General features: G+C 42.8%; 3 protein-coding genes across 3 annotated transcripts; 1 reads left to right on the top strand and 2 right to left on the bottom strand.

Annotated features, from left to right (window-relative positions):
• Positions 1–2,122: 2,122 nt before the first annotated feature.
• Positions 2,123–5,364, bottom strand: LOC134457942 (gastrula zinc finger protein XlCGF8.2DB-like). The gene has a single exon (XM_063209990.1). It carries the CDS (start codon positions 4,585–4,587, stop codon positions 3,436–3,438), a length of 1,152 nt encoding a protein of 383 aa, XP_063066060.1. The 5' UTR covers positions 4,588–5,364; the 3' UTR covers positions 2,123–3,435.
• A 117-nt stretch (positions 5,365–5,481) lies between these two features.
• Positions 5,482–23,078, top strand: vps37bb (VPS37B subunit of ESCRT-I b). The gene is made up of 4 exons (XM_063209989.1): positions 5,482–5,675; positions 14,583–14,754; positions 20,881–20,963; positions 21,509–23,078. Exons 1-4 carry the CDS (start codon positions 5,562–5,564, stop codon positions 21,950–21,952), a joined length of 813 nt encoding a protein of 270 aa, XP_063066059.1. The 5' UTR covers positions 5,482–5,561; the 3' UTR covers positions 21,953–23,078.
• Positions 23,079–24,541: 1,463 nt separating this feature from the next.
• On the bottom strand, positions 24,542–27,199 carry tuba7l (tubulin, alpha 7 like). The gene is made up of 6 exons (XM_063209983.1): positions 27,078–27,199; positions 26,595–26,817; positions 26,324–26,472; positions 25,924–26,076; positions 25,020–25,547; positions 24,542–24,887 (listed from the first exon to the last, which is right to left on the bottom strand). The coding sequence occupies exons 1-6, from the start codon at positions 27,078–27,080 to the stop codon at positions 24,591–24,593; spliced, it is 1,353 nt and encodes a 450-aa protein (XP_063066053.1). The 5' UTR covers positions 27,081–27,199; the 3' UTR covers positions 24,542–24,590.
• Between the last annotated feature and the right edge of the window lie 126 nt (positions 27,200–27,325).

Below are 27,325 nucleotides of genomic sequence, written 5' to 3'. Positions count from 1 at the left end.
GTGTACCACACTTTTACAGGAAGTGCATGTAGAGTACATCCTGTGCCCATCTTCTGGCAGAGTAGCTCTCTATGGTGGTTGTAATGGAAAACAACATGACTGGCATCATATAGGTAACCTATTGTGGAGTCTAGATGTAGACACAAATTGTCTGTGTTGGAGGGATGTTTTGATATCAACACTTCCTCAAACAGTACTTAGATATTCATTTATTATGGAAGTAATATCCATTATTCTGTTGGATTATTAATATGCAATGGGTGTGCTCTTGTGTTCCAAAACTTTTTATTTTCATGATGAATATTCTGATACTGATCAGGGCACTTCCCAACTGTAACCCATAACCCAACTCCCCAAACAATAACCATTGTTTTCCAACAGTCTCATATATTATCCCAAGAATGCTTACTGCTTCAGTGCATTCCATTTATCATCATCTCCCCGTTCCTTTCAGCGGTTTGGTTTCTCTGCATGGCCTGGCATCAGTCCCGCTACCTACTGCCAGCATCTTTCCCTGCACCTTGCCTCCCCACTCTGTCCCTCAGGCAGTGTGTCACCCAGAGACTGGATCAGGCCTTAGATCATTACAGATCTGCCAAGTTCAGTCTGGGATCACCCACTCCCTGGACAACCCTGGGGTGAATTTCTCAAAACAAAAGTTGCTATCTACGTTAGCTACTTTGCTGTTTTCAATGCATTTTCCCATTGGCAACTACCGAAGTTGCTAACAGGCTAACAACTTCTCTTTTGAGAAACTCACCCCTGGACTGGCTGTGTCTCAGCTATGTCCCCCCTGCATTGCTTTTCAGTGACTACTTGTATGTTGATCTAAGGCTTTACTTCCAGAAATCATTACCTGTAATTTTAATTGAAACTGTCATTGTGAGGAGGAGTGCTATGAAAACCTTTTTTTCATTCCCTCTCTGTGTAGTTTATGGTTGTACAGTATGCTCTTTTCTATTCAACCTGCTTGTCTCTGCTTGTCTCTTTACACTATGTGGTGTGGTGTGTGTGTGTGAGCGCGCATGCGTGCATGTGGGTGTGAGTGCGTGAAGTAATGTTGGAGGAGAACTGAGAAACCCACGAGAGGATGTGAGATAAATGATCTTCAGAGTGACACAAGCCAGAAAGACATACAGCAAAAGAGAGAGAGACAGAGAAAGGAAGGAAGGAAGGAAGGAAGGCCAAAAGTGCATGAGCAGTAGTAAAGTAACCGGCTGGCTTGCTGCTGATGTTCCTTCTATAGCCTCACCCTGCGCCTGCAGATCTGCCCCCCGTCCCGCTCCAGCTCCCGCACCCCTTCCCCCTCCATCCCCCCCCCCCCCCACCACCACCACCAGCAGGCCCTCTACCCCCTCCCCCTCCCCCTCCCCCTGCCGCAGGTCGTCATCCAGATGGACTCGGACTACGAAGAGCTTGACCTTCATCGCCATCATCATCACCATCGTCGGCATCATCGGCATCATTCTCATCATCGCCATAGAGATAGCGAACGCCATCCTCCTCGACGTCATCATTCCCATCGGGAGGTTTCTCCCCGGAGGAGGTGGGACGCGGAGGACTGGACCCAGCTGTAGGCTCTTCTGGCAAGGATATTAGGTGTCTGTACACTCGAGCTACGTGTGCACTCTCCATAAGCATGCCTGTGCAACTACGCAGTAAAAATGCAGTGTTAATTCAACACTTAGTGTGCCAATTAAACACCTAAAGACCCCAGTATTATGTAGGCCTACTGCATTACAGTGCATTACAACTATGTGAACAGTACTACATACTATTAACACTGCATTTTTTACTGTGTATACCATCCCCTGCATGCAAATTGAAACAGCAAGAGAGGGATAGAAAACAATTCAGTCCTTTTTGATGTAGTTCAACATAATGGTGGAAACCGTTATACACTGGCCCAGTTTCCAAACTGCACAGGTGAAGAACCTACAGAGGTGCTTGTAATGTGAAAAGGCAACACAACAGGCAAACAAGCGATCAGCTACGAGGTCTTTTTTAGCCTCCTCACATTTCCCTCTCCACCCTGAACAGCGTTGGGTAATCTGGCTTCAGAAGTTACAATCCTGCTCCCAGTCTTTATTACAGCCATTCACTGCATCAGTTAACTGGTGAAGTCACCTGTGATTTCACTAACTAACTAATGCATTAAATGGCTGAAACGAATAGTGGGTGTAGAATTGTAACTTCTGGAGATGGATTTCCCTACACTGACCCTGAATTAAGACTTTTCCCACCATGCCGTGAAAATTCCATTTTGAAAACTATTAGGTCTACAAATACGTTACCTGATTCAGGCAGAAAAAAGTGGCATCAAATGTATATGTCTATGCAACCTGCTGCAACTTATACCTGCTACAAATATATTGAAATGTTCAGTTTGGGAAGGTGTCTGATGCCACATGACCGAGGAACAGATGCCATCCCAAAGCAATGACTGTGTCATCCAGTTTTAAGGGCTTGCTGTATTTGTTTTTTTTATTTAGGGTCCTGGCTTTTTTTATTTAAATTATGCTATATTCCACTTTTTTTCTTTTTTCATTATTTAAAAAGCACAGTGAAAATGTTATTTACATGAATACCAAAATGTACTGTATGCGTGACTGTAACTTTTAATCTTCTGATTCAGCTTGTATAAAGCCATATGTTACCACTTGTAACAATTGTATGGCTCTCTATATGACTGAGCACTTGTCACAGAATGTGACACAATGATCTGTTTGGCTAAAAAAAATAGTACATGCTATGTAATAAAGTGTATTTAACCAAATAATCTAAAAAATGTTTTCTTTAAAACAGAGTATATCCAACATGTATATGAGTGTTAAGTACAAATAGCTATGTGGCTCACTAGGTAGGCCTACAGTGAAAATAATCTGGTGTTTAAACTATGAATGATCATCATGCTCTAGTGTGGTAATTACACTAGTAATAATACTTCTAATTTATACACTTCTGTTCTGATTAATAGCCAAGATATCTGAAAGTATTTAATAATGCAAGGTACTCACAGGGGGCCTATTAATTGCAGTTTTTTGTGGTTTTATTTAAGTCGGCAGTAAACAAAGGCCTACATTTCACTAAAATTTTGAAACAGAATAGAACTGTATGATTTTGGGTAATAAAGTTGTAGATATTGTTCAACAAGCTTTTGCACGTTTCTACAAGGTCATACATTTACACCCATGCATTTACAAGTTATTTATAAGAACAGAACTTCAGAACTAGCCTATAAACTAGAATAACCCGAAAAAAAATGTTGCCCGGCGAGTTGGTCTAGCTCTTCCCAAATGTTATCACGCGTGTGAATGTGTGGTGAGATGTGGTACATTTACACAGCGTTTGACACACTTTTTACAGTTGCGGTTGGGTGGTCTTGTCTCCTGTGTGAGTGCGTACACTGCGTAGGTGCCTCCTTAGGTGCCCCAACTAAGAAAAAGACCTGCCACATTCTGGACATTGGTGGCATTTCTCCCCTGTGTGGATACGAGTGTGCCTCCTGAAGTGTGTTGCATGCCTGAAACTCTTCCCACACTGTCCACAGTGATACGGTTTCTCCCCTGTGTGAAGGCGCTGGTGTTCTTTGAGATGTCCCGATCGTCTAAAAGACTGGGCGCACTGTGTACATTGGTATGGCTTCTCTCCTGTGTGGATGAGCATGTGCCTCTTGAGGTTTTTTGCACGTGCAAAACTCTTACCACACTGTCCACAGTGGTGGCACTTCTCTCCTGTGTGGAGGAGCTGGTGTTCTTTGAGATTTCCCAATTGTCTAAAAGATTGGCCGCACTGTGTACATTGGAACGGCTTCTCTCCTGTGTGGATGAGCTCATGCGCTGTGAGGTTTCTTGCACATGCAAAACTCTTACCACACTGTCCACAGTGGTGGCACTTCTCTCCTGTGTGGATGAGCATGTGCCTCTTGAGGTTTCTTGCATGTGTGAAACTCCTACCACACTGTCCACAGTGGTGGCTCTTCTCTCCTGTGTGGATGAGCATGTGCCTCTTGAGGTTTCTTGCATGTGTGAAACTCCTACCACACTGTCCACAGTGGTGGCTCTTCTCTCCTGTGTGGATGAGCAGATGCGCCGTAAGGTTTCTTGCATGTGCAAAACTCTTACCACATTTTCCACAGAGGTGGCACTTCTCACCTGTGTCAGTGCGGTTGTGTGCGGCGAGAGCAATGGCCCTCCTAACACGTTTGCCATGAGGTTTGTGGTGGTGGGGCGGTTTTCCTGTGTGTGTGTGCTTGTCTTGTTCGAGATGAGGCTTCTTTCTTGTGTGGATATCCTGCTGGTGCTTTTCCGTTGCTGATATTCTGGAGAAATCCTCTCCACAGACAGAAGACTTATATGGCCTCCCATTATCCACCTCTGTCTCTGGGACGGCTGTTAATTTGGGGACTGCAGAAGATGGCAATTCTGATCCCGTTCCTGCTATCCCTACATTATAGGGGGTTTCGCCATCTTCATTGTTCCTGCTGGTTGTGCTTTGCTGACCTTGTGTTGCAGAACAGTCAACCAATTGCACTGATAATCTCAAAAACCTGACTGGATCTGGGTCAGAGCTGACGACTGGAGTCATGTCTAACTTTTCCTCCTCCTCCTGCACCAGTTCCGTTGTAATGCCTGCAGATGAAGAGTTTGTCTGTTCCGTTTCATCTGATTGACTACACGGATATGAATCATTAGGATCTTCCTTTTTAACAGCAAGAACAACATTCTGCTGGACACCATTCTCCTCTTTCACTATATTAACCAGACTCGTCTCATCTTGTTGCCACTCAGTCACTTCCTGAATCGTCCTATGATTACTCTGGTGGCTCAGCTGCTGTTGCAGGTCCCCCAGTTCATTCTTCAGGACAGCAATACCCTGTTTGGCTTGTGCTAATGAGTGGTCTTTGTCCTCCAGTTGTTGCTATAGATGAACCACCTGGAGCTGCAGCTGCCGGTTTGCCTCCACATGCTCTGATAGACTCCTTTCATTCTCAGCCGCCCTCTCTTCCAGAACGTGGATTAAGATGCACAGAGTTGTGTTCCTCTGGATCTCACTCTGCAATGCTTCTGTGATGAGGTGGCTGGCCTTCTCAAGGTCACTACAGGCTTCTTTGTGACTTGCATTCACATGGTGTTTAAGTGCATTTATCTCAGACGCCATGTTTCGGTGTTTCGGCCGCATGAAGCCGAAGGAACTTCAAGTCATCGAGCAATGCAGTTGAGGATTGGTTCGAGTGGTCTTTTAGAAGGACTTATGCATTTGAAATTACCGGTTTAGACAACTAATTGCAACAGCTCGTCAAAATGAAAATCGCTTTCCATTTACCTTTCTGATAGCGTTGTAGGCCTACGCGTCGGCCTCACACTTTTATCACAACCTATTAATTGCATAGTGCACCCTACAAACTCAACTCCGGTGTGTGTACCGTGACGTCAGCCTTATTCGCATTCTGATTCGCTGGCAATGTGGGATAGCTTGAGCTGGAGTATCCACTTCCGGCTGAAGAAATTGTTCGCTTCCCTTTCCCATCAGGAGAAATACAAGCGGAGTACAGCTCGAATATGGGGGAAATAAATGCGTTCACGGATAAATTCAGTTCCTACACAATGACGCAGTTAAACGAACTGCTGGAGGATGACGACAAGCTCAACAAAATTGTCACGGAAATGGATGAGGTGAGCATTTTATGTTTGAAAAGATGTAAACAAATCATTCGCAGCTTGTCAGCGGAGACCTCTGTTGACAAGTCCTAAAGAGCGAAGCGAAGGCCCTTTGTTTTGGTCCCTACTGTAAATGTAACTGGGTAGTTTGATTTCTTTAACATTATAACATTTAGTTGCAACAGAAAGGTTGTTGATTTACTTATTCGGAATGATATGTTAACAACACCTTGTGTGGATGAGAGAATGGAAAGTATCCCTACAAAGGAAGCTATTTATTCGTGGATGGACACTTGACAGTTCCGTAGGCTATGTCTGATTCTTCCACACCACACCTCCGCTCTCTTGTCAAACTCGTTTTCGTGTTGATTTTGTTAATTTTGAAATAACGTGTCGTGATAGCATTGTGCTGCTTACGCCATCACACGTCATGGTAATCTAAATGAGAAGAATCTCAGATCTATTTCTGAAGTGGGCAGTAGCCGGGGACTTGAACGTGTCGTGTGTTCTCGTTTTGCATTGACTGGTGCGGAACTACTTTTGTAATAGTTATCAGTCACGCAGAGTTTTCTGACTTGACGAAATGACTGACTACCCTACAGCCTCAGATGTCGGAGCGTGACATCCTGTGATGGAGTTAGTGTAATGGCTGATGGCCTACTGCCGCAGTTCCTTATTCTAAAAAAGAACCCTCATTTACTGGCGATTAAAAGATTGCAAAAAATGCTGCGCTAGTTTAAAGAATGTGTTAAACAGTGCTGTAGACTGTTTAATCTCCAGGTGAAAATCGAGGCTTAGCACAGCAGGTACATTCACGCAGGTGACCATTAGCAGTGCCAGGCCTGCGCAACAGTGCGTTTGGAGAACATGGATGAGTGGAGGAAGTCGCATGGTTGGCCTTCTAGGCAAAGATCTACATTGTAATTGCTTTTGTTCATCACAATTAAGCTTAACATTTCCAATAGTGGTCTTGAATGGTCTTAGTTGGCAACACATATTATAGTTCACTCTAACTCTATTATATAAAAGATACTGCATGGCAATGTGAGATACATTTATGTCTGATGTATCCACTGAACTTAATGATTCTTGTAGTACTCCTGCTGTTCAGTAAATAATTAAATGAAAAGGAAGAGATGCATTATTCAGGTTGCAAGCTTTTTAGAAGTCCAACTGATTTTAGATCACAGAGTTGGTTAAAGCAGGCCATAATGAACTTGTTTGGTTTTTAATGAAATGCGTCTGCATTCATTTAGGGAAGAGAGCGGAGGGAATGCATTGTGCACCAGGATTCCATTCCATGGTGAATGGAATTCTCAGCCATTGTTGGAGCCCGCTGGCTTGGGAAAACTCAGCTCTTGAGCTGATTGGCCGATACAGCAGGGCAACTTTTTAGAAGAACAACTATACTGATCCAGAAGGGTTTTAAGTTGTCCATACTTCAGCAGCAAATATAAAGTACAAAACAAACATTGCACTAATCCAACATTTACAAGTAGCATACATCACTCATGACAAATACACTTTCATTCTATTCCCCCTTTTTTAGATTAAAGAAGATGTAGTTCTTCCCATACTAAAGACCACACAGCACAACACACCACAACACAGCACCCAGTGCCCCCCTTGTAGACTAGAGAGGCTTAACAGATGATGCGTGGATATCAGAGACGTGCGGTCAGGGTAGGAGGGTAGGCAGTGCCTACCCTGGGATAAATGTCTTAAAAATAAAAACTAACACGTGTTTAAAAAAATATTCTTCAGAGTTCACATAGGCCTACACAACAATAACATTGATTCAGCATAAATTATGAACTGTTTAAAGTACAGTATACACAGGACAACGATCAAAAACCTAAGTAATCGCACGAAGCAAAGCGCTCAGGCTTGGGCAGGTTGCCGTGGCAACGCGCAGTCCCGGCTGGTAGCAGAGACAGGCTGAAAGCAGAGCTTTCGAATGCCAGCCAGGCAGCCAGGTAAGGCTCGCTTTTCCTCTGCCTACCCTGCCTTCAATGCTGTCAATGTAGAAGTTTGCGCATGCGTATTAAGTTGTCACATAGCTTGTCAATGGGACTAAAAGCAGAGCCTTTACTCTGTGGCGGGAGTATGTGAGCCAATCACAGCGCCCAAAATGAAAAACTTGTTACAATTCAGGTAGTAGCCAATTTCTGCCCTACAGGCAGCTATGATAGCAACAACTAGCAAGGCAAGGCTTGTTCAAATCTCTAGCCGTATCGGAAAGAAAACATGGCAGTCTTTGGCTTTTTGTCTTTATTATTTTAAAAAATGCCGAGAAGTAGCAAGAAAGACGGTTCAAATGACAGACAGCTGAGCCGTTTGCAATCGCTGCATTGTGGAAATATTCAACATCAGATGGGTAGCAGCTTCAAGTAGTTTGCACTGGGACAAAATGTCTTCATCATGTCAACCACCCCGGGCTTTTAATGGAACTAGCTTGCATGAAAAACACAGCCTACTTGTGATTCTGCTTTAAGGTAAGATTCATCTAATTATTATGCTGCGGGTAGCCTTTTAACATGAACATGCTCAAGTTTTTTCGTGGTGCCTTTTGTTGTCACCGTTTGTCAGGGTGTTGACATTGAAGATTGGTTGTGCGGTGGTGGACATGAATAGACCGTGTGTGTGTGTTATTATGGACGCGAGATTGTTTTTTGAGCGTACGACATGACTCCATTTCCCTAATTTATTATGATGATGACTACGCAATGCGTGAGTTGTGTGGAGCCTGTTAGCAAGTGCAGCTGCGTTCTTTTGAAGTGCGCGGTGTGCGAGTCGAGATCAACGTGGAACAGGACGATTGACTGGGGATGGTTTCTCGGAGTGCTTCCGCACTCACAAATTGACTTTATTTGAAACACCTTGCACAACCGTAGCTGAAGTGTTTGAGAATACTATCACGCACAAGAATGAGTCTCAGAAGTGGTTTCGTTGGTTTACTCGAGTCTGAATGCACGGGTCATGTTTGCAAGCAACCTGCCTACTTTCCTTCTTGTCTGTGAGTGTTTGATTATCAGCACAAAACGCGGCAGTGAGGCAGGAGCTGTTACCTAGGTTGGTTTATTGCTAAATGTAAATCGTTTCCCCCTCACATGCTATGGTGTGATTCACAGTTGGTGAACTAGACATTTTATCTTCAAAAGTAGGCTACACTGTGCCACCCTCCATCCATGTGAAACGCCCTGGCATTTGCAACAGAATAAACAGAAGAGCAACAAAATCAACTGCTAAAGCCAAAAGTTAAAGCTTTTCCCCCAAAATGTTGTAGCTTTCTAAATTATTATTGTAAAATGTAGGCCTACAGGTCCTTAAAGGTGTACAAAGTATGGGTCCTGGAGCTAATTTGGCAATTTGGCAAAACAAATTATTGTAGCTGGCCTTTTCAAGAAATTGAAATTATGTTTTCACTTATTGTTTCAGATTTAGGTCTACTGACAATGTCCAAATGTCTAAATAGTGTAGCCTATTTACTTAGGCCTATTTAGTTATTAGAGCTGTGGTGGTTAAGCACTGATGGCATCTTATAGCCTACTTTATATTTACAGTATTTAGAGAAACATAGGCCTACTAATTTGTTGCACATTAAAGACCATATCAGCATGTTTATGTGAATAGGCCTATTTGCCTATTCAAACCATACCTTGTGGCATAAGGCCCCCCTCTCTCTCACACACACACACACACACACACACACACACACACACACACACACACACACACACACACACACACACACACACGTTACATTTCAGGTCTGCATGAAAGGGGACTATTTGTTCAAAGTTTTTAGTCTTTTGTAAAAGTTTTTAGCTGATAGTGACTCTCCAGATTTGGTTAAAATGCAGGAAATTGCATCTAAGAAATACATTTTTTTCTGGGGGAGGACCGAACCCACCGTTAATATATATATATATAAATAGATATATATTCTATATTTACTGCCTACCCTACCATACCCTTCACTGCACGTCACTGGTGGATATGTACTGATGCACATCGGGTGAACAGAACACGCATTAGTCTGTGACCCACTTTCTTGCACGCTGATGCACAAAACAGCTGTAATGATGAACCATTCAGTGAACTTGGACCAGGCAAAAGGTCTTTGCTACAGGGTTCCTATTTTCCCAATATAATTTGTTTGTCTATGCGTGTCATTTTTTTTGCTCACAAACACAAATCTGTTCACAGCATGCCTATTTAAAGAAGCCGTCGCCACGCACGTGTCTGAAATTGATGACCTCATTCCCCTAATCCGTCAGTCTGCCAGTTCGTACATGAGTGAGAATGTGAGACAGACTAAAGAAAGTGTGCGTGTGTGTGTGTGTGTCTGAGTGCCTGCATGCATGCATACTTTACGTGTGCGTGTGTGTTTGTGTCTTTGCGTCTTTGCGTGTGTGTGTCTGCATGCATGCATACAGTATATCACGAAAGTGAATACACCCCTCACAGTTTTGCAGATTTTTGAGTATATCTTTTCATAGGAAAGCATTACAGAAATGTAACTTTGACACAATGATTAGTGACCTTTTAACAACATATTAAGCCGCTTAAATTTCTTGTTCACTCAGAAAAAAACAAAATACAGCCATTAATGTTTGAACATGTACTCACAAAAGTGAGTACACCCCAGATTAAAATCCGGTAGAGAAGGGGCTATGTTGGCTCAAATCGTCTCGAAATGAAACGAAATGAAAAGGGATGACAAGGGAGGTCATCAGTGTGCGTTTCAACCTTTCTTTGCATTGAACTTTTAAAATTTGAGTCTGCATCTGGCTTAAATAGATTGGTGTGAGATTTGAATGCAATCCTATGGAGAATATCATGATCTGCTTCAGTAGTCACAGTGCATGTTGACATGCATGTTTCTTTTAGGTGTATTTCAGATTGCCAATGTTGACAGCATTCATGCATCCCCGAACCATGTCAGTCCCACTACCATGCTTGGCTTATGAGAGGATAGACCTTTTTTGTAAAACTCACTTGTTTACCACCACACATGCTTGACACCATCTAAAGCACATTTGTTTATCTTGGTCTCTTCAGATCACACAACATGGTTCCAGTGATCCATATTCTTGGTCTGTTCATCTCTCTTGAGACCAAGATAAACAGCAATGTTCAAACATTAATGGCTGTATTTAGTTTTTTTCTGAGTGAACAAGAAATTTAAGCGGTTAAATATGTTGTTAAAAGGCCACTAATCATTGTGTCAAAGTTACATTTCTGTAATGCTTTCCTATGAAAAGATATACTCAAAAATCTGCAAAACTGTGAGGGGTGTATTCACTTTCGTGATATACTGTACTTAACCCTTGTGTGTGTGTGTGTGTGTGTGTGTGTGTGTGTGTGTGTGTGTGAATGAATGTGCTAGTCTCCAAGGTGTGAATGAGTCAGGAAGCCATCTGCCTTATCCTGCTTCTGCCACTTATCATTAGATATCAGTGCTAATGGTAAGCTCAGACCAGTTCTCTCTCCTGTAAACTCTTGGACTGCTGAACTCCAGTTTGTTACAGTATGAGGGACAGAATATAATATTCCAAAAAGGTCTCCTCAGTCATGGTAAAGGGAAGTCAAGTCAAGTCAAGTCAAGTCAAGTCAAGTCAAGTTTATTGCCAATTTCTTTACATGCACTGGTCATACAAAGAATTTGAAATTGCGTTTCTTGCTCTCCCATGCAGACATAGACTAATCTAGGTAAGGACATAGACAGTATAGACATAGACAGTACTCATACATGGACATAAGACAGTATGGACGTAGACATTGCTCATACAGACATTTAAAGTGCAAGACTGGACAACAGAAGACTTGTAGAGAACATACATTAAGAGGAGGTATTTTGTTGTGCTTTTTCTAAAAGTCCTTTATAGCGTTCTGACATAGTAATAGTAGCATTTGAAGAAAATAAATAATTAAAAAAGGTTTATTAAATACACCTAAGTAAACAGTAGGGCTTGATATTCACTTCTTTACTCAATGGCCTGTGGCTGCTGATCTCCCAGAGCCCCTTCCCATTCAGCCTCTCTACTAGCTGCAGCTTTGTTTTCACGATACATTTACTCCAACAAATCAAATGCAAACCTACATACAAACAATTGATGCACAAGTGTGTGTCAGAAGACAGAATATTGCTGTAATGGCAGCTATGGTTTGAGAAAAAAAATCAAACAAGAATTAGACACACACTCTCAAAAATTGTATTTCAAGCCAGAAGCTCTCCTTCTCTGTTCCCTACCCTCATCATGTCTCCAATATGTATCTTGGTCCCCTCTTGTCCTTTCCCTGTCTGTGTCTGTCCACTAAGAAACAGCTGATGGCTTTCCAGTAAGGAGCCTATATGCCATGCGAGTCTCATTAGCCTATGTCAGTAATAATAACATCAGCCGGCCTTGAGCCCCTGTCATTATAGGCCCACGTCCCATTCAATATTGTGTCTCTCCACCGCACTACGTTAGAAGACTCCCCTGAGGCCATGGTTGCCCTTGGCTAGCTGTTTTTAGCAACCCGTCAAAACAAAGGGACCGCCATGTTGGAAGGGCTGACAGCCATGACATTGAAGTTAAGCATTAGCCTCACATTTGTAGTTGGTGTTTATTTTTGCATTGACATAGTATCAGATTGCTTGAAGTCTCACACCATAGTTTTATACTTCCACTGAAAGTATTTCTGTGACGTGATCTAGCTTATAATACAATACATACATTCATATTGACAATTGAAGTGAAGGCGTCCAGTCCATTAGGCTGAGCACCTGAGGCCTTTTGGAGATTAGAGAATGACATTTTGTCCTGAGGAATTCCCGTGGGATGGGAGTCCACATTTGATACATGAACAGGAGCGGTCAAGATTGGTAATCATAGTCGACGGGAGCGGGCAGGAGTGGCAATGTAGAACAACCAAAATGAATGGCATCATTCTACTGGAGTTGGATGGAAAGTTTTTATTTATTTATTTATTTATTTATTCATTCATTTATTTAGCTAGGATTGGGATGGGACGGAAGTGAAACTCCACTCCTTTGTCACACTCTGATGGGAATGTGTCATTAACTGACATACAGAGTCAGAGTGGCTGTGAAGGAGCAGTGTTGGGATGACAGTCAGGCTTCATGGCACATGCACTGCCACCTTATTGGACATGGACATCCGTGAAAGACATGTCATGTCCTTCCACAGCTGCATCCAAATGTTTTACTCATTTAATTTGTGTGCGATGCATTGTTTTTTTTCCCCATAAAGTGTGCTTTTAGTTTATACCAAACAGCTGGGGTTTTTTTTCGGTCTGCTCTAGAGTTTGTTGTCCAGAGAAGGAGAGAAACACTAGGGATCTGTTTGACTGTCCTTGTGACATTTCAGCCATTCAAAAACGACCACAAAGTACCCTGTAAACCACCAGTCCACAGGTGGTGGGTGACCACCCTGTTTTATCACATGTAAGCTTACTATATATAGAATATGTACGCACAGTATGGTTAATTATTAATGCTTCTTAGTTTGAATAGTGCTGTGCTGTCACCTTTTACCAAGTCCTTCCGCATACAACCCCTGTGTCCACATCTTGTCAGCTGTAATATGACGTCACTGATGATGAAATCGACGTTTCCTGCAGGAAGTGTTAGTTTTTGGCTAAGGAGATGTCTGGGCTTTCTATCTTGTTACATATGCAATCTAATTTCTTATTTTGCGCTACACATTATTCTATTCTATTCTATTCTATTCTATTCTACTATGCTTATGAGTCAAGTACATCACCACGAGTTGCACAGCATATCATCTAATAATATTAGTGGGAATAATAACATGGTTATGAAATTCCTATCATTTTCATGAGCTCTTCTGTTAGGACAACTTGGTTGAAAGTGGTAGGTAATGGATGAGGGTGGAAGCATAGATAACGTAACTACCTTTCCTCTTCAGCGACAGGGCAAATTCTGTGAAATGCCATTTCCTTTGGGCACAACTATTCCCAGATGACCCGACCCGAACCTCACCACACCACACCTGAGTCCCGTCAAGCGTCAACAGACACACAGCTTTATGGTAGAATCGGGTGTCCTCCACTTTATGGAGGGAAAAAAAGTCCTGGTAATTAGTCTGTGTGGTGGTTCTGTTCTCAAGGAGAAGCTGAATTACCAAGCTCTGCTTTGCACTCTTGTACTGTAGCAGGTACATTGCGGTACATTCCTGAGTAACAAAATGTCTCATATTTCCATTTCCCAACCAGTTCAGTTAAATGGATTAGTCTGTTAACATCAGCCTTTAGCCAGGTAGATTAGCCAGTTAGTGGAAATGCCTGTAAGCATAGTCAGAAGGAATATACGCCACAATAAAAATATACTCTCTCAAGCCGGTTTATCCACATGTCTACAGATTTACGATGGCACTTTCTGTTTCATGACCAGTGGCCAGGATGTTTTGTCTTTCTACTGAAAGCTTCCTCCTTTTTCTATCGCTCTCGCGCGCTCTCTCTCTCTCACTTCAGGTGCTGCTGGAGAAAGGAGATGTTTTTTTGCTTGTGTGTGGTCCTGATGTTTTGCTCATTGTGCTGATGCATGCTTGTTTTGTAAAATCACACTCTCTTGTCGCCCACAAAGGTCTCTCATGTAGAAACAATGAATGAAGCCTCATCATCTTACCTTACTGTGTCTCTTATCTCAGATTCTGGAAGCTCAGCAGAAATGGCACTGGCCAGGAACCGCAGCCTTTGCTTCTCTCTCAATTAAGAGTAATTTTAATCTAAATTGTAGGCCTAATTGTAACCCTAAGACCAAGAACATGACGCTGGCACTGCCAGTAACCTCAGCCTCTGCTTCTCTCCCTTTAGACAACCGTAAATTGTTACATTGTCACATTAAATCTAAATTGTTATTGTAATCATTGCCATCCTTTGTAATGGTTGTAGATGCTGGAGGTGCAGCAGAGTAAGGAGATGACGTTGGCCAGTAACCGCAGTCTGGCGGAGCAGAACCTGCTGCTGCAGCCGGGCCTGGACCAGCAGAAGAACCAGCTGACCAGCCGCTACAGGGACCTGCAGGAGGTCTACGAGGCCTACCAGCTGCGCAAGTCCACACTAGGTATGCATGGGGTTTTTCGTTTACAAACATTTGTGTTGTGAGGAGGGGCAAGATGCTAAGCAGCTAACCACCTGAGCTCATTTTTTTGACTGACAGCAGTTTCCAACAATCAGAGGTTGAACAGTGCGCAGCCAGAGTTGCACAGCCAGGGATGTACTATATAGAAGACATGCTCAAGATACATACAGACATACATGCTTACATACTACAATATATGTGCACACAGATGCAAGTTTACACTAGTTAAAAGATTTTCTTCTTTAGAGTCTTTATTGGATTTCCAAAGATATTGGAAAAGGATTTAGAAATTACACCACATCTTGATATTCGAAACAACAGCAACACACAGAATAACCCACCCACCCATCCCATAGATGTAACATGCACAACACAGTAGGTTTATAAAAGATGACATGCTCAAGAAGATGCACAGACAAACATACAGTACATTAGTGGTGTGCATTGGGACTGCCCTCACGATTCGATCCGATTACGATTCGGGAGGTTTCGATTCTATCCGATTCAATTCTACAATGCATTGCACTGCATTACATTTCTACTGAAAGCAAAGCAAACGTTTCATCAGTCATGATGAGGCAATACAAGTAGTCAGATACTGAGAAACAATTTATTGGCTGTTGTCTGTATCAGTCTTGCAATGCTTTGAACAGCTTTTATTACCTCCGCCAAAGAGGTAATGTTTTCGGTAGCGTTGGTTTGTTTGTCTGTCTGTCTGTTTGTCAGCAGCATAACTCAAGAACTAATCAACGGATAAGAACGAAACTTTGTGGAGTTGTTGATGATGACCCAAGGAACAAGTGATTAAGTTCTGGTGGTGATCCGGATCACAAACCGGAACCAGGACTTTTTAAAAGATTCTGTCAGGAGGACATCTCAAAAACGAATTGACGGATTTGGACAAAATGTTGTGGAGTTGTTAGTAATGACCCAATGAACAAGTGATTAAATTCTGGTGGTGATACGGATCACGAGCCGGAACCAGAACCTTTTAAAATATTTTTCCCCATTGCTGCCTTATAAATCTAGACGCCCATAGTGACCAGAAATTGAATTGCAGGAACTCCACAGCAAGAAGGCAGAAAGACTTAGGGTGTAACATAGTCAAATGTTCTATCAAGCAGCTTCCTTGGCGGAGGTCTGCGCTCTCTGAGTGCTTCTAGTTTAATTTAACATTCATTTGCTCCCGAAATATCCACGGAAGTAATTGAAACTTAAAGAAATTGCTGCATCGATTCTGAAACTTGCCGCATTGAATTGGATCGTCCATGCCCCGCGTTGCATTGCATCGCCGAATCGATTATTGTTGACACCACTACAGTACATACAAACAGACGTATGCGCGAATGCATACACACAGGCCTGAACTAGAACAATAAAGGCCCAGGCATTTTTTGTGACTGCGCCACCCCCTTCTGAGTTGTGGACCGGACTCTTACAAAAAGGTAAAAATTAAATAGAATTTTAAAAACACAACGTCATTGGTTCATGAGGACCATCGGCCCACCCGACAATGCCCTGTACAGTATGCCCGATTATCAGAAAGAAAGGTCATGCAGATTCAAGACCAAGACCCATTATCATCACTCATTGTGTCATTTCATCATAACACATTGGGTGTAAGTCTTTTTTTTTGAGAGACATTTGTCATCCTCGTCAAAATGATGGAAGGAGTGAGCAGACCGAGTGAAAGGGCATGAGCATACCTAGAATACTGTGATTGTGTCACTGCTCTGGCATAAGTATAATTACACAATCGTTACATGGAAGATTTTGAGAGAGAGAGAGAGAGAGAGAGAAGGCTGTTTGTTTGTCCTTTTTTGCATTGGGCATGTCCTTAGGGCATTGTCTCTCTCTCTCTCTCTCTCTCTCTCTCTCTCTCTCTCTCTCTCTCTCTCTCTCTCTCTCTCTCAGCCTCAATCCCAGCTGCCCAACTCGTTCTGCAAGTTTCTGCTGTGGCCACACATCAACTCTCCTTTCATCCTCTCCAACTACTGTATCATCCCCTGTTCACTGTGTGTCTCTATCTATCGCACTCTGTCTTTATCTTTCATGCTGTCTGTCTCTCTCTCTCGCTCATTATTTATCTCACTCTAAATTGTTTACATCCATATGTTATAGAACCGGTAACCTTATCATAACTTTCACTGTCCTCTTCATCACCAATCTCTCTCTCCATCTCCCTCCCTACCCCCCTCTCTCTTTCTATCTCCCCTCTCTGCCCGCCTCCCAATTATTGCTGCCAATATTCCCTGACCTCCTTCCTTGCAACTGCTATTCTGTTGCTCGCTCTCGCTCGCTCTCTCTCTCTCTCTGTGTCTCTCTCTCTCTCTCTGATGAGCCTGCCCAGATTGTTGTACTCTTCACCCCAGTGACACAACCATACTCTTTTAATGTTTGTCCCATGTTTCTTTTGCACTGAGGAAGGTCTGGTGACCGAAAACGTTTTGCACTTTTGGGTAGCACCTTGATCACTTATACATATGTAAAGCAATAAATCAATTATTGCATTGGCTGCTGGTGTGCGAGTTCTACTCTTTGCTTCTGTGTCCCATGTTTCCACCATCGTTCTACTGCACCAATAGCACAGTGCTCCTTAAAAGGATTTTAAATGCTTTGCAAACTTGCGTATTAATATTTTATGTACTGACTTCAATGGGACATCTGCACTCAATGTCATTCCTTCTCATGTACCATGCGTTTTGGAATCGCATTAAAAATCCTTAAATTTGTCTACACATAACCCATAACCTTTGAAAGCACTAACAACTAGGACTTTCCCGACAGCATGGTGAAAGAAAAAAACACTCGCAAATCCTCACAAGCAAAAGACATGTCAGTCCTTGCATCATAAAAAAAACCTGCACAGCCAACACAACATGAATATCCAAATACCACACCCGCGTAGCACCGTTGGGTCTCAGGCGTGGTCTTTGAGCCTACATTTAATATGTTACAGCCTTTCAAACATTGTGTAATTTCAAGCGTAGAGTCATTTCTTCTTGCTTGTCCAAACCAACAGTAACAAACTCTACCACAACAAATGTTAATGTGTCACAACTTCTGTCGCTTAGTTAGGTTGCAGGTCCAACGGTCTGATGGGATTATGATTCTCAGATCTGCGTTTGACTTTTCTGGTCTGGACTGATGTGAGAGGCACTGAGCCCTGTGCTGAGGGACTAAGTAGAGTTCATTATAATCCACTGAGGGGCTCTGCAGTGCCAACCAATGTCTGTGTGTGTCCCTCTCTCACAACCTCCCCCACCGCCAATAGCAGCTCACACCTACCTAAGCCATCTCTTAACAGCAGATCGTCTTATTGTTTGCATGCCAACACCAGAAGTCTCTCTCTCTCTCTGTCTAGAATTGATCATAACACCAGGCCATTCCAGTGGTCATACACTAGTGTCAGATTCAGTGTGTGCATTGAGAACATTTGGAACTATTGAGACCTTGGGAAGCAATGCAATATAATATCAAAGGCCTGTTTCCACATTGAGTACCTTTTGTCTTTAAAAGTTCTCATGAAATGTCTCGTAGATCCTTCCTGCCCATGAAATGCTCCTCTCTCGGAGGCTCTGAACAATTGCAGTGGTACAGCACGCAAGGAACAAACACAGTGGTTAAGCCCAAACGCCATAAACAATCCCAGCCAATCAAAATGGTTCTTGTGGAGTTTAGAGACTGAGCTGTGTATTTTCATTGGCTGTTGCGATCAAGCATCTGCAACATTGTTTGGGATGAACTGGCAGACTGCATCTGTACCGCAGATGTCAGATTAAAACCTGGGTAAGAAAATGTAGAAAAAGAGGGAAATGTTCAAACACTAAGTAAACATTTTTTGGTCGAATGGAAAAGTAGCCCACTGAAGACTTTATTTTCACCTTACCTTATCCATTTTTATTGAGCAAACATCTGTTTGCATTGTACCCCATACCTTGTGGTCAGATTAAATATTGCAAGGAAATGTGTGGTTAATTGCTCAGGACTAACTCCACTGCTTAGATAAGATTTTGGTGCAGAGCTGGTGTGTAGGTGAAAAAAAAGGTTTGCAACTCGAATGCCTCTAGTCAAGTAGACCATTGTTGTACACCTACCTGCATACCCCACCCCACCCCTCTCAGGGGAAGTGTCACCATCTAGCCCTGACGGCTTCCCCAAGAGCAGGTTGGACAACAGTCAGTATCAGTATCAGTGTCGCACCACAAACACTTCCCCTCTCCTCTCCTCTCCTCTCCCGCTCTCCAGGACATGACTTTGCATGAGTCTCTGTTCTTGGACCCTGTTTTTTTTGCAAAGCAAAGCATTTTACCTCCTCTGTGTACAGTACACTGGGTCTATTGCTGACACAGTAGTCCATAAAGCCAGCTTGTGTGCAAATATTTTATCCCAGTTGTTTTGAAAGCACAGGTCAGTAAAGACCAGTGGAAATCCCAAAACAGCGAGACCTTTTGCCAAATCCAAATCCCAAGCCAAATCTTGTTCATAAAGTAACTCCTACCATACATACAGTACTGTGCATTATACAAAAAACTTTGGATACAGCACATGGCAGATATTTTGAAAACTGGCACGGAAATTAGAATAGAATCCAGCAGTCAGAGGCCCCCTTGAGGACATCCATAGTAAATTATGATTAAAATAGGAGCATAGTAAGTGACCCATCTATTCCATTCCTTTGTCATGGGACTTAATCACTTGGTCACATGACCTGAAAGTAGAGGTAACGGGTGACCTTCAAATAACCCTCACTCAGCATGGCGGTTAAAGAATTCAATGCAGGCAGGTAAGGTGTGACAGCAACTCCTTGTAATACACATTTGAGATTTGTGGCGTTGGGTAAATTAAATTATAAATGTCTTTTTCTCGACATATTAAGTCTTGTGATGACACTTGTTATTCAGTGACCCGTCACTGCACATGGGCAGAACAGAAATATCATAAAGGTTGGAGCAGGATTCACCCAACAATCTTTTTCTTCTTTTAAGAGTGCTGACCAAAATATTGTAAAACTGAAAAATGAGAAAAGGTTGCACCATGCAAAAAGAAACCTATGCATGGTGCGACCTTTTCTCATTTTTCAGAACAGAAATATCAACATGCAATAGATTGTTCCCTGGGGGAAAATATCCCTCACCTTGTACAGCTGCATACATAGAGGTTCTTAATCCACTTAGCTGTAATAAAAAACTCCTAGCATTGTCCAGCATGCACTCAGGTGCATAATCCACATTCACCGGAATAGTGTGTTCCCCAAAGTTCAAGGGCAAACACTGTAATTCACCAAATGTGCTCTCCTGTCATGTCTAACCCAGCACAAATACCTCCCCTTGTGTTTTGAGGAGGGTAACAAGAGTGCAATGGTGTATTAGTTGCACTGGTGGAAAACAATGGCATAAGGGAATACCTCATTGGCCTTTGTTTACATGGCAGAGATCTAACCAGATAACCGCTTATTAGGCTGTGATTGGATAACATGCCGTTATATTGTCATTCAACAAGTTAACATAATAAGATCTGCTGATAGGCTGTTCAAATGCTCAGGACAGTTTGTTCTGTCATGTTGCGGCACACTCAAAAATGCAATGGCAGGATTCATGGGTTCACAGAGGTAATGGTGTACAAAAATGTGCAGGACAAATGAATATAATTGAAGTAAAAAAATAGAACGGAATGTCATTTGCTTCCATGTCAATTTTAGTCATTATTCTCGCGGACATTCCACCTTATTTATTTATATTTGTGAGTTTCGATTCAAACTGTGAAACCTTTGGCACAATGAGATCAGCCCTCACAGTTCTGACCTAATTTATTGTGGTGTGCTGGGGGACTAACTAATCAATGCTTTAGCACCATATGTAAACAATTAAAAATCCTTACAAACTATACCAATACAAAGCGAAACAAGCCAATACATTGTGTACCTTTATAATAAGAGTTGTTTCTTCCTGCTGCAATACTGTTCACTCAAATTTAATTTTCCCTACAGTGTTGGATAGGACAAAAGAATGTCTCAAGGGTTGTCTATTTATTCATACTGCATGTTCAGCATCGTTTTATATTAATGCATTAACATTAACTCATTTTACAATGTCTCTCTCTCTCCAGACCATAATTCAGGAAACGGCTCTCTGGATACTCTATTGGCCCTGTTACAGACAGAAGGGGCTAAGATTGAGGAGGAGACTGAGGTAACTAATCACACAGATTCACATACCAAGTACACACCTCCTAAATACTGCCACAGGATTTACAGTAAGCCTGTATACATCTGATCAGTGATTCATAGACCGTAGAGCATTACTTATCCTGATTTATTTGATGTGTTTTGATAATCTGGCAGCCGTGGCCTAATGGTTAGGGAGGTGGTCTTAAAACCAGAGGGTTGCTGGTTCGAATCCCATCCTTACTTCTCCCTACACCTCCGCCGATGGCTGAAGTGCCGTTGAGCAAAGCACCCAACACACATTGTTCCAGGGACTGTAACCAATACCCTGTAAATAACTAAGTCGCTTTGGTTAAAAAGCATCAGCTAAGTGTAATGTTTTTTTTAAAGTCTTATTCTACATATAATCCACATTGCAAGACAGATTAAATTGTACCCAACTGCATACATACAGACATTATAGTACATATCATTAGATCAAATGTATGCAATTCCAGAGTGTAGGTCATAAACTCAAACTTTAGACAAACTGTAATCACATTTGTGTGACTTTTGTCTGTGTGTTCCCAGATCATGGCCGACTGCTTCCTTGAGGGCGAGATGCCACTGGACTGCTTCATTGACGAATACCAGAGCAAGAGGAAGCTGGCGCACCTGCGGCGCGTCAAGATCGACAAGCTGCGGGAGGTCGTACTGAAGGGTCCCCTCCTCAACCAGCACCCCCAGAGTTCATCCACACACGCGCCCACACAGCCCTTACCTCAGGAGCCCACCTCCCCCTCCCCGCTCCCCTTCCTCGGCTACACCAACGGCTCCCCCGTGCCCATGCCCAGACGAGCCCATGCCAACCAGCCATCCCAGCCGGGTCCACAGTGTCCCTATCCGATGCCACAGTACCCCATGGCTATGCCCATGCCGGGCTATCCGAGCCCCATGTTCCAGCAGTACCCAGCAGCACTACCCCAGAGGCCGTCCCCTGGCCTGCCAACCAGAACTGGCTTCATCATGCAGTGATGTGGGGGGCAAAGCAGGCAGGCAGGCGGGCGGTGTGCTTTCATCTCCTTTGCTACCTTTACAGCAAGCCCTTTTATTTCACAAATACATACAGTACAGAAGCATTACGTTCTGTCAGGAAGCACTTTGATTGAATATATTATGTACTTTTTCGCGAGGGTTGGTGGGTTTGGAAGGATTGATATTCTAATAATGGTGGCATCACTATTGAAGATGCTCTAGATTTTTTTTGTTCTCTTTCTTTTCATCATTTATCCGATGATGGTAAATGCGTAGATTACATTGAGTTAAGTTTAAGCTAATCTTTAGCTTTCTGTTATGAAAGAAAAAAAAGACATTGGGTGTCTTGATGATCTACGTAGAAGCATGAAAAGAAAGGATGTATAGTTTTTCTTATATAAAAAAAGCTTAATGATATCTCCAATGACGACTGAAAGTGACTGACTTGAAGTTGCTCCTACAGTTACATGGACTTGTTCATATGCAAACTAAACTCTAAAACGGTTTTATTCACAGTGAAACTGTTTCCTCTAGCCATCTCGTTTTGGGATACTTTTTTTTTTACTCCAAGGTTCAATTATTTACTAGTTTATTTACTGCCATTTTTTTCTTGGTCACAAGTTCAGTTTTGAATTGATGCCATACATTGAGAAATGTAGAAATAGCCAACTGATTTTGTAACTTGATTTGCATTCCAAATGAAGGTGCTGGATTAGTCATCCTACATTTATTGGACAACTGTATATCATTGCCATACAAATCTTACAGTCAGGGTTTTTTTTAAATAGGAAAACTGTGATTTTTGCTTCTGATGAAGATGGCAATATTGCAGCTCAGTGAACTTCTCAGCTGAATCTAAGCAGTAACCACTTGTCAATCAGTTGATATCTAAACACTCCAGCCTGTAGAGCTCTCTTCTAACACTCATTAAAGGCACTGTTTACGTCAGATAAGACTACATACAGTAGGGTGACTACATAGCATAGGACATACAGATTTTTTTACGTTATTCTTTTCTTTCATTCTCTCTGACTACAGAGGATATGGAATTCTATAGTTTTTTAATTTCAAATGACCATGTTACCCTTTCGTTACCGTTTTACAAGCTCTTAAGCATACAATCACAAGTTAAAGGATTTATCCGGAGTTGGAACAAATTTGCCTGTTTTTTGCATGTTTGGGATGAAATACAGTCACTCTAGAGCAAAATCAAGGCAAAAAGATGCGTTTTGAGAAAGTTTGATAATATCACGTTAGCCTCGTTAGCCATATCAGCTATGCAATATGAAAGATGCGGGCATCGTTTTTCGGCGGTTACACACATTTCAAAAACACAACATTTTAAAGTCTTGCACAGCTCAAAACAACGTCACACTTACCTCGTAATATGTTGAGGGTATCCACACATAAACCGAAGTGTCCAAAGTCCTTCATGTATTCTTGAAAGGTCTGCAGAATGTGTTTTGTGAAGCTACTACCTTGAGAATATCTAAATTACGATCAAGACAACTATTTGACACTAAAGCCCACCAAGTAGATTGCCGAGTGCGTCGCACCATCAGCTGTGGTTACCCGCTATGGAAATAATCATAGCTGATGGTGCGACGCACTCGGCAATCTACTTGGTGGGCTTTAGTGTCAAATAGTTGTCTTGACCGTAATTTAGATATTCTCAAGGTAGTAGCTTCATAAAACACATTCTGCAGACCTTTCAAGAATACATGAAGGACTTTGGACACTTCGGTTTATGTGTGGATACCCTCAACATATTACGAGGTAAGTGTGACGTTGTTTTGAGCTGTGCAAGACTTTAAAATGTTGTGTTTTTGAAATGTGTGTAACCGCCGAAAAACGATGCCCGCATCTTTCATATTGCATAGCTGATATGGCTAACGAGGCTAACGTGATATTATCAAACTTTCTCAAAACGCATCCTTTTGCCTTGATTTTGCTCTAGAGTGACTGTATTTCATCCCAAACATGCAAAAAACAGGCAAATTTGTTCCAACTCCGGATAAATCCTTTAAGTCGCAGAATGATGTGCCTTGTAGTTCAGTTAGTGATGAATGATTTCAACAAAACCCTAACATAATGTACCCATTTTGTATGTGTTGAAAGATAGTGCTGGTGCATTTCAGTTATACTAGAAACGCTTTATTTCATGGGACATCAGCAACCCAAAGCCCTGTAGAGGTTGTGAAGTGAAATGGTATTCTGAAGCTTGTTTTACTCTGTAACATAGTTGCTGTGCACTCCTTATGTAAAGACTATTATAATGAAGACTGATGGTGGACTGTGCAAGTTACCTCCTATTTTTAATGCTAATCATAATAAAAAACATGTTGTAATGTCCTTATCTTTAAATGTGTATGTATTACATTAGTTCTCCTTACTGTTGTTACCCAAATAATTCTCTTTCTTTGAAAACTCAACTGGTTGAGCTTGAAAATGTCAATATTGATTTTAACACACTACATTCTAATCTAAGATGAAGTGGTAGCATGAAAAACACAAATCTACAACACATTATACTTTAACAGATTTTTAGGCTTTTATTTAAGTGCTTAAGTAATCAAAAGCAACAAGGGATGAAAAGTAAATGGGACATTTTATTGGCAAGACTCAAAGTGTTTTTTATCTAGTACTCCTCTCCCTCCTCGGCTTCTCCCTCCACAGAGTCGACGCCGACCTCCTCATAATCCTTCTCCAGGGCAGCCAGATCCTCACGGGCCTCAGAGAACTCGCCCTCCTCCATACCCTCTCCTACGTACCAGTGAACAAAGGCACGCTTGGCGTACATCAGGTCAAACTTGTGGTCCAGACGAGCCCAGGCCTCAGCAATGGCGGTGGTGTTGCTCAACATGCACACGGCCCTCTGCACCTTGGCCAGGTCACCTCCAGGCACGACAGTGGGGGGCTGGTAGTTGATACCGACCTAGAGGGGAAAATCAATGAAAAACAAATCAACTCTCATATTCAAATTCAATTTATAAAACATGTGTCAGATTAGTCAGTTCTGACAAGAAATGCATGCATACTAAATGTGGTGGATATGGTGAAAGATTACCTTGAAGCCAGTTGGGCACCAGTCCACGAACTGGATGGTCCTCTTGGTCTTGATGGTGGCGATGGCGGCGTTGACGTCCTTGGGCACCACATCTCCACGGTACAGCATGCAGCAGGCCATGTACTTGCCGTGACGGGGGTCGCACTTCACCATCTGGTTGGCTGGCTCAAAGCAAGCGTTAGTGATCTCGGCCACAGACAGCTGCTCATGGTAGGCCTTCTCGGCAGAGATGACTGGGGCGTAGGTGACCAGGGGGAAGTGGATACGGGGGTAGGGCACCAGGTTGGTCTGGAACTCGGTCAGATCCACGTTCAGGGCACCGTCGAAGCGCAGAGAGGCGGTGATGGATGAGACGATCTGGCCAATCAGCCTGTTGAGGTTGGTGTAGGTGGGGCGCTCGATGTCCAGGTTACGCCTGCAGATGTCGTAGATGGCTTCATTGTCCACCATGAAGGCGCAGTCGGAGTGCTCCAGGGTGGTGTGGGTGGTCAGGATGGAGTTGTAGGGCTCCACCACAGCAGTGGACACCTGAAACAAGTGGCAAGATTTTGAGTGATTTCATACAAATACAACTAATGTCTCAAGTACAAGAAATGATACAAAAATAAAATATGTTTATTACATATTCATTACATAAAGCAATATGAAGAATTATTTCATATTCATTCCATAGAGAATATCACATTTTCATTGTGAGACCAGGGCTTTTTCTGAACGGGGAAATAGGGGCGCTCCACCCTCATACCTCCGTGGGTGCACCCTCATACGTGGCCCTAGTAAACTTCTCATTCACGTAGGGGGACCCCCCCCCCAACCTGCCATGATGCTCACTCATGCCAAAAAAACCTAGAAAAAGCCCTGTGAGACCACCATATTCTGTAACAGTCTGACAAATTCATCTCACCTGAGGTGCAGGGTAAATGGCAAACTCGAGTTTGGACTTCTTGCCATAATCCACAGACAACCTCTCCATCAGCAGAGAGGCAAAGCCAGACCCGGTTCCACCGCCGAAGCTGTGGAAGATCAGGAATCCCTGAAGACCTGTGCACTGATCCGACTGTGGCGTGGAGAGAGAGAGAGAGAGAGAGAGAGAGAGAGACAGCAGAATATTTTAGGTGTTATAAACGATTGGAAAGGTTTCCATTAACATGGCTCATAGTACAAACTACCCAGCCTGAACCTTCAGTACAGTTGGTTAGCAGCTGAGTACCTTTTTTGTACGAGTAGGCCTAGTAGATTAACCTAGCTGACTGCTAAATGTTACTGTGGAAACATTACCATTTTCTCATACACAAACTACTCACCAGTTTGCGGACGCGGTCCAGAACCAGGTCGACGATTTCTTTGCCAATGGTGTAGTGGCCGCGGGCGTAGTTGTTGGCAGCATCCTCCTTCCCGGTGATGAGCTGCTCAGGGTGGAACAGCTGACGGTAGGTGCCAGTGCGTACCTCATCTGCAAGACACCTTTATCATAAGCATTCTGTGCTAACTGAGATATCTCCATTAACTGATTTGCGCACTTTCAACAGGTTGCCTACCTGTTCATATTAAGCCTCACCATTTTATGGGTCTTACCTACGACAGTTGGCTCCAGATCCACAAAAACGGCTCTTGGCACGTGCTTCCCAGCTCCGGTCTCGCTGAAAAAGGTGTTGAATGAATCGTCTCCACCTCCGATGGTCTTGTCGCTGGGCATCTGGCCGTCCGGCTGGATTCCATGCTCCAAGCAGTAGAGCTCCCAGCAAGCATTCCCAATCTGGACACCAGCTTGACCGACGTGGATGGAGATACACTCACGCTGAAAGTAAAATGGTGGTTAAAGTGATCCAACACGAGACATTTGCTCAGATATACATTAGTAAGCTTGAAATACTGGTACGTACATTCTGTCATACTAGATTGTTGTCGAAAATGAGTGTTGCTCAATTGTGGCGGCAATTAGCATCTCTCAACTAGCATACTTAGCTAAGTGGACCTGCCCGCCATTCCTCAGCTAATGTTATGATTAACAACAAAAACATCCCCGTGTAAAGTAAATACAGTTTCCAACATACATACCATTTTCGTTGATTATTCGAGGTAATAAAACAAAAATAATGTATGAAATTAACTGAAGTTCTCTCCTCTCTTGGCTTCGCAACGACTAGTAGTTGACTGCCAAAAATGACTAACGGTTTTTTCCAGTACCACGTTTATATATGGCAGCAGCTCGCGCATCTAACCAACTTGCTGCTGATTGGTTCTTGATTCATAACACGCCTGACAATCATTGTGGGCTGTGTTTGATTGGGCGAAAATAATTTTTC

This window comes from Engraulis encrasicolus, chromosome 11 (genome assembly GCF_034702125.1).
Source record: "Engraulis encrasicolus isolate BLACKSEA-1 chromosome 11, IST_EnEncr_1.0, whole genome shotgun sequence".
NCBI classification, from domain to species: domain Eukaryota; kingdom Metazoa; phylum Chordata; class Actinopteri; order Clupeiformes; family Engraulidae; genus Engraulis; species Engraulis encrasicolus.
This window is presented reverse-complemented; position numbering and strand designations above follow the sequence as displayed.

What these genes read in the sequence shown, in the direction of transcription:
- vps37bb (XM_063209989.1), top strand. Translation starts at nt 5,562, where the DNA reads ATGGGGGAAATAAATGCGTTCACGGATAAATTCAGTTCCTACACAATG. An exon ending in TTGTCACGGAAATGGATGAG is followed by an intron (nt 5,676 to 14,582) that starts GTGAGCATTTTA and finishes TAATGGTTGTAG; the next exon opens with ATGCTGGAGGTGCAGCAGAG. An exon ending in GCTGCGCAAGTCCACACTAG is followed by an intron (nt 14,755 to 20,880) that starts GTATGCATGGGG and finishes CTCTCTCTCCAG; the next exon opens with ACCATAATTCAGGAAACGGC.
- tuba7l (XM_063209983.1), bottom strand. An exon ending in TGGACCGCGTCCGCAAACTG is followed by an intron (nt 26,077 to 26,323) that starts GTGAGTAGTTTG and finishes TCCACGCCACAG; the next exon opens with TCGGATCAGTGCACAGGTCT. An exon ending in GGTGCCCAACTGGCTTCAAG is followed by an intron (nt 24,888 to 25,019) that starts GTAATCTTTCAC and finishes TTTCCCCTCTAG; the next exon opens with GTCGGTATCAACTACCAGCC.
- LOC134457942 (XM_063209990.1), bottom strand. Translation starts at nt 4,587, where the DNA reads ATGACTCCAGTCGTCAGCTCTGACCCAGATCCAGTCAGGTTTTTGAGA.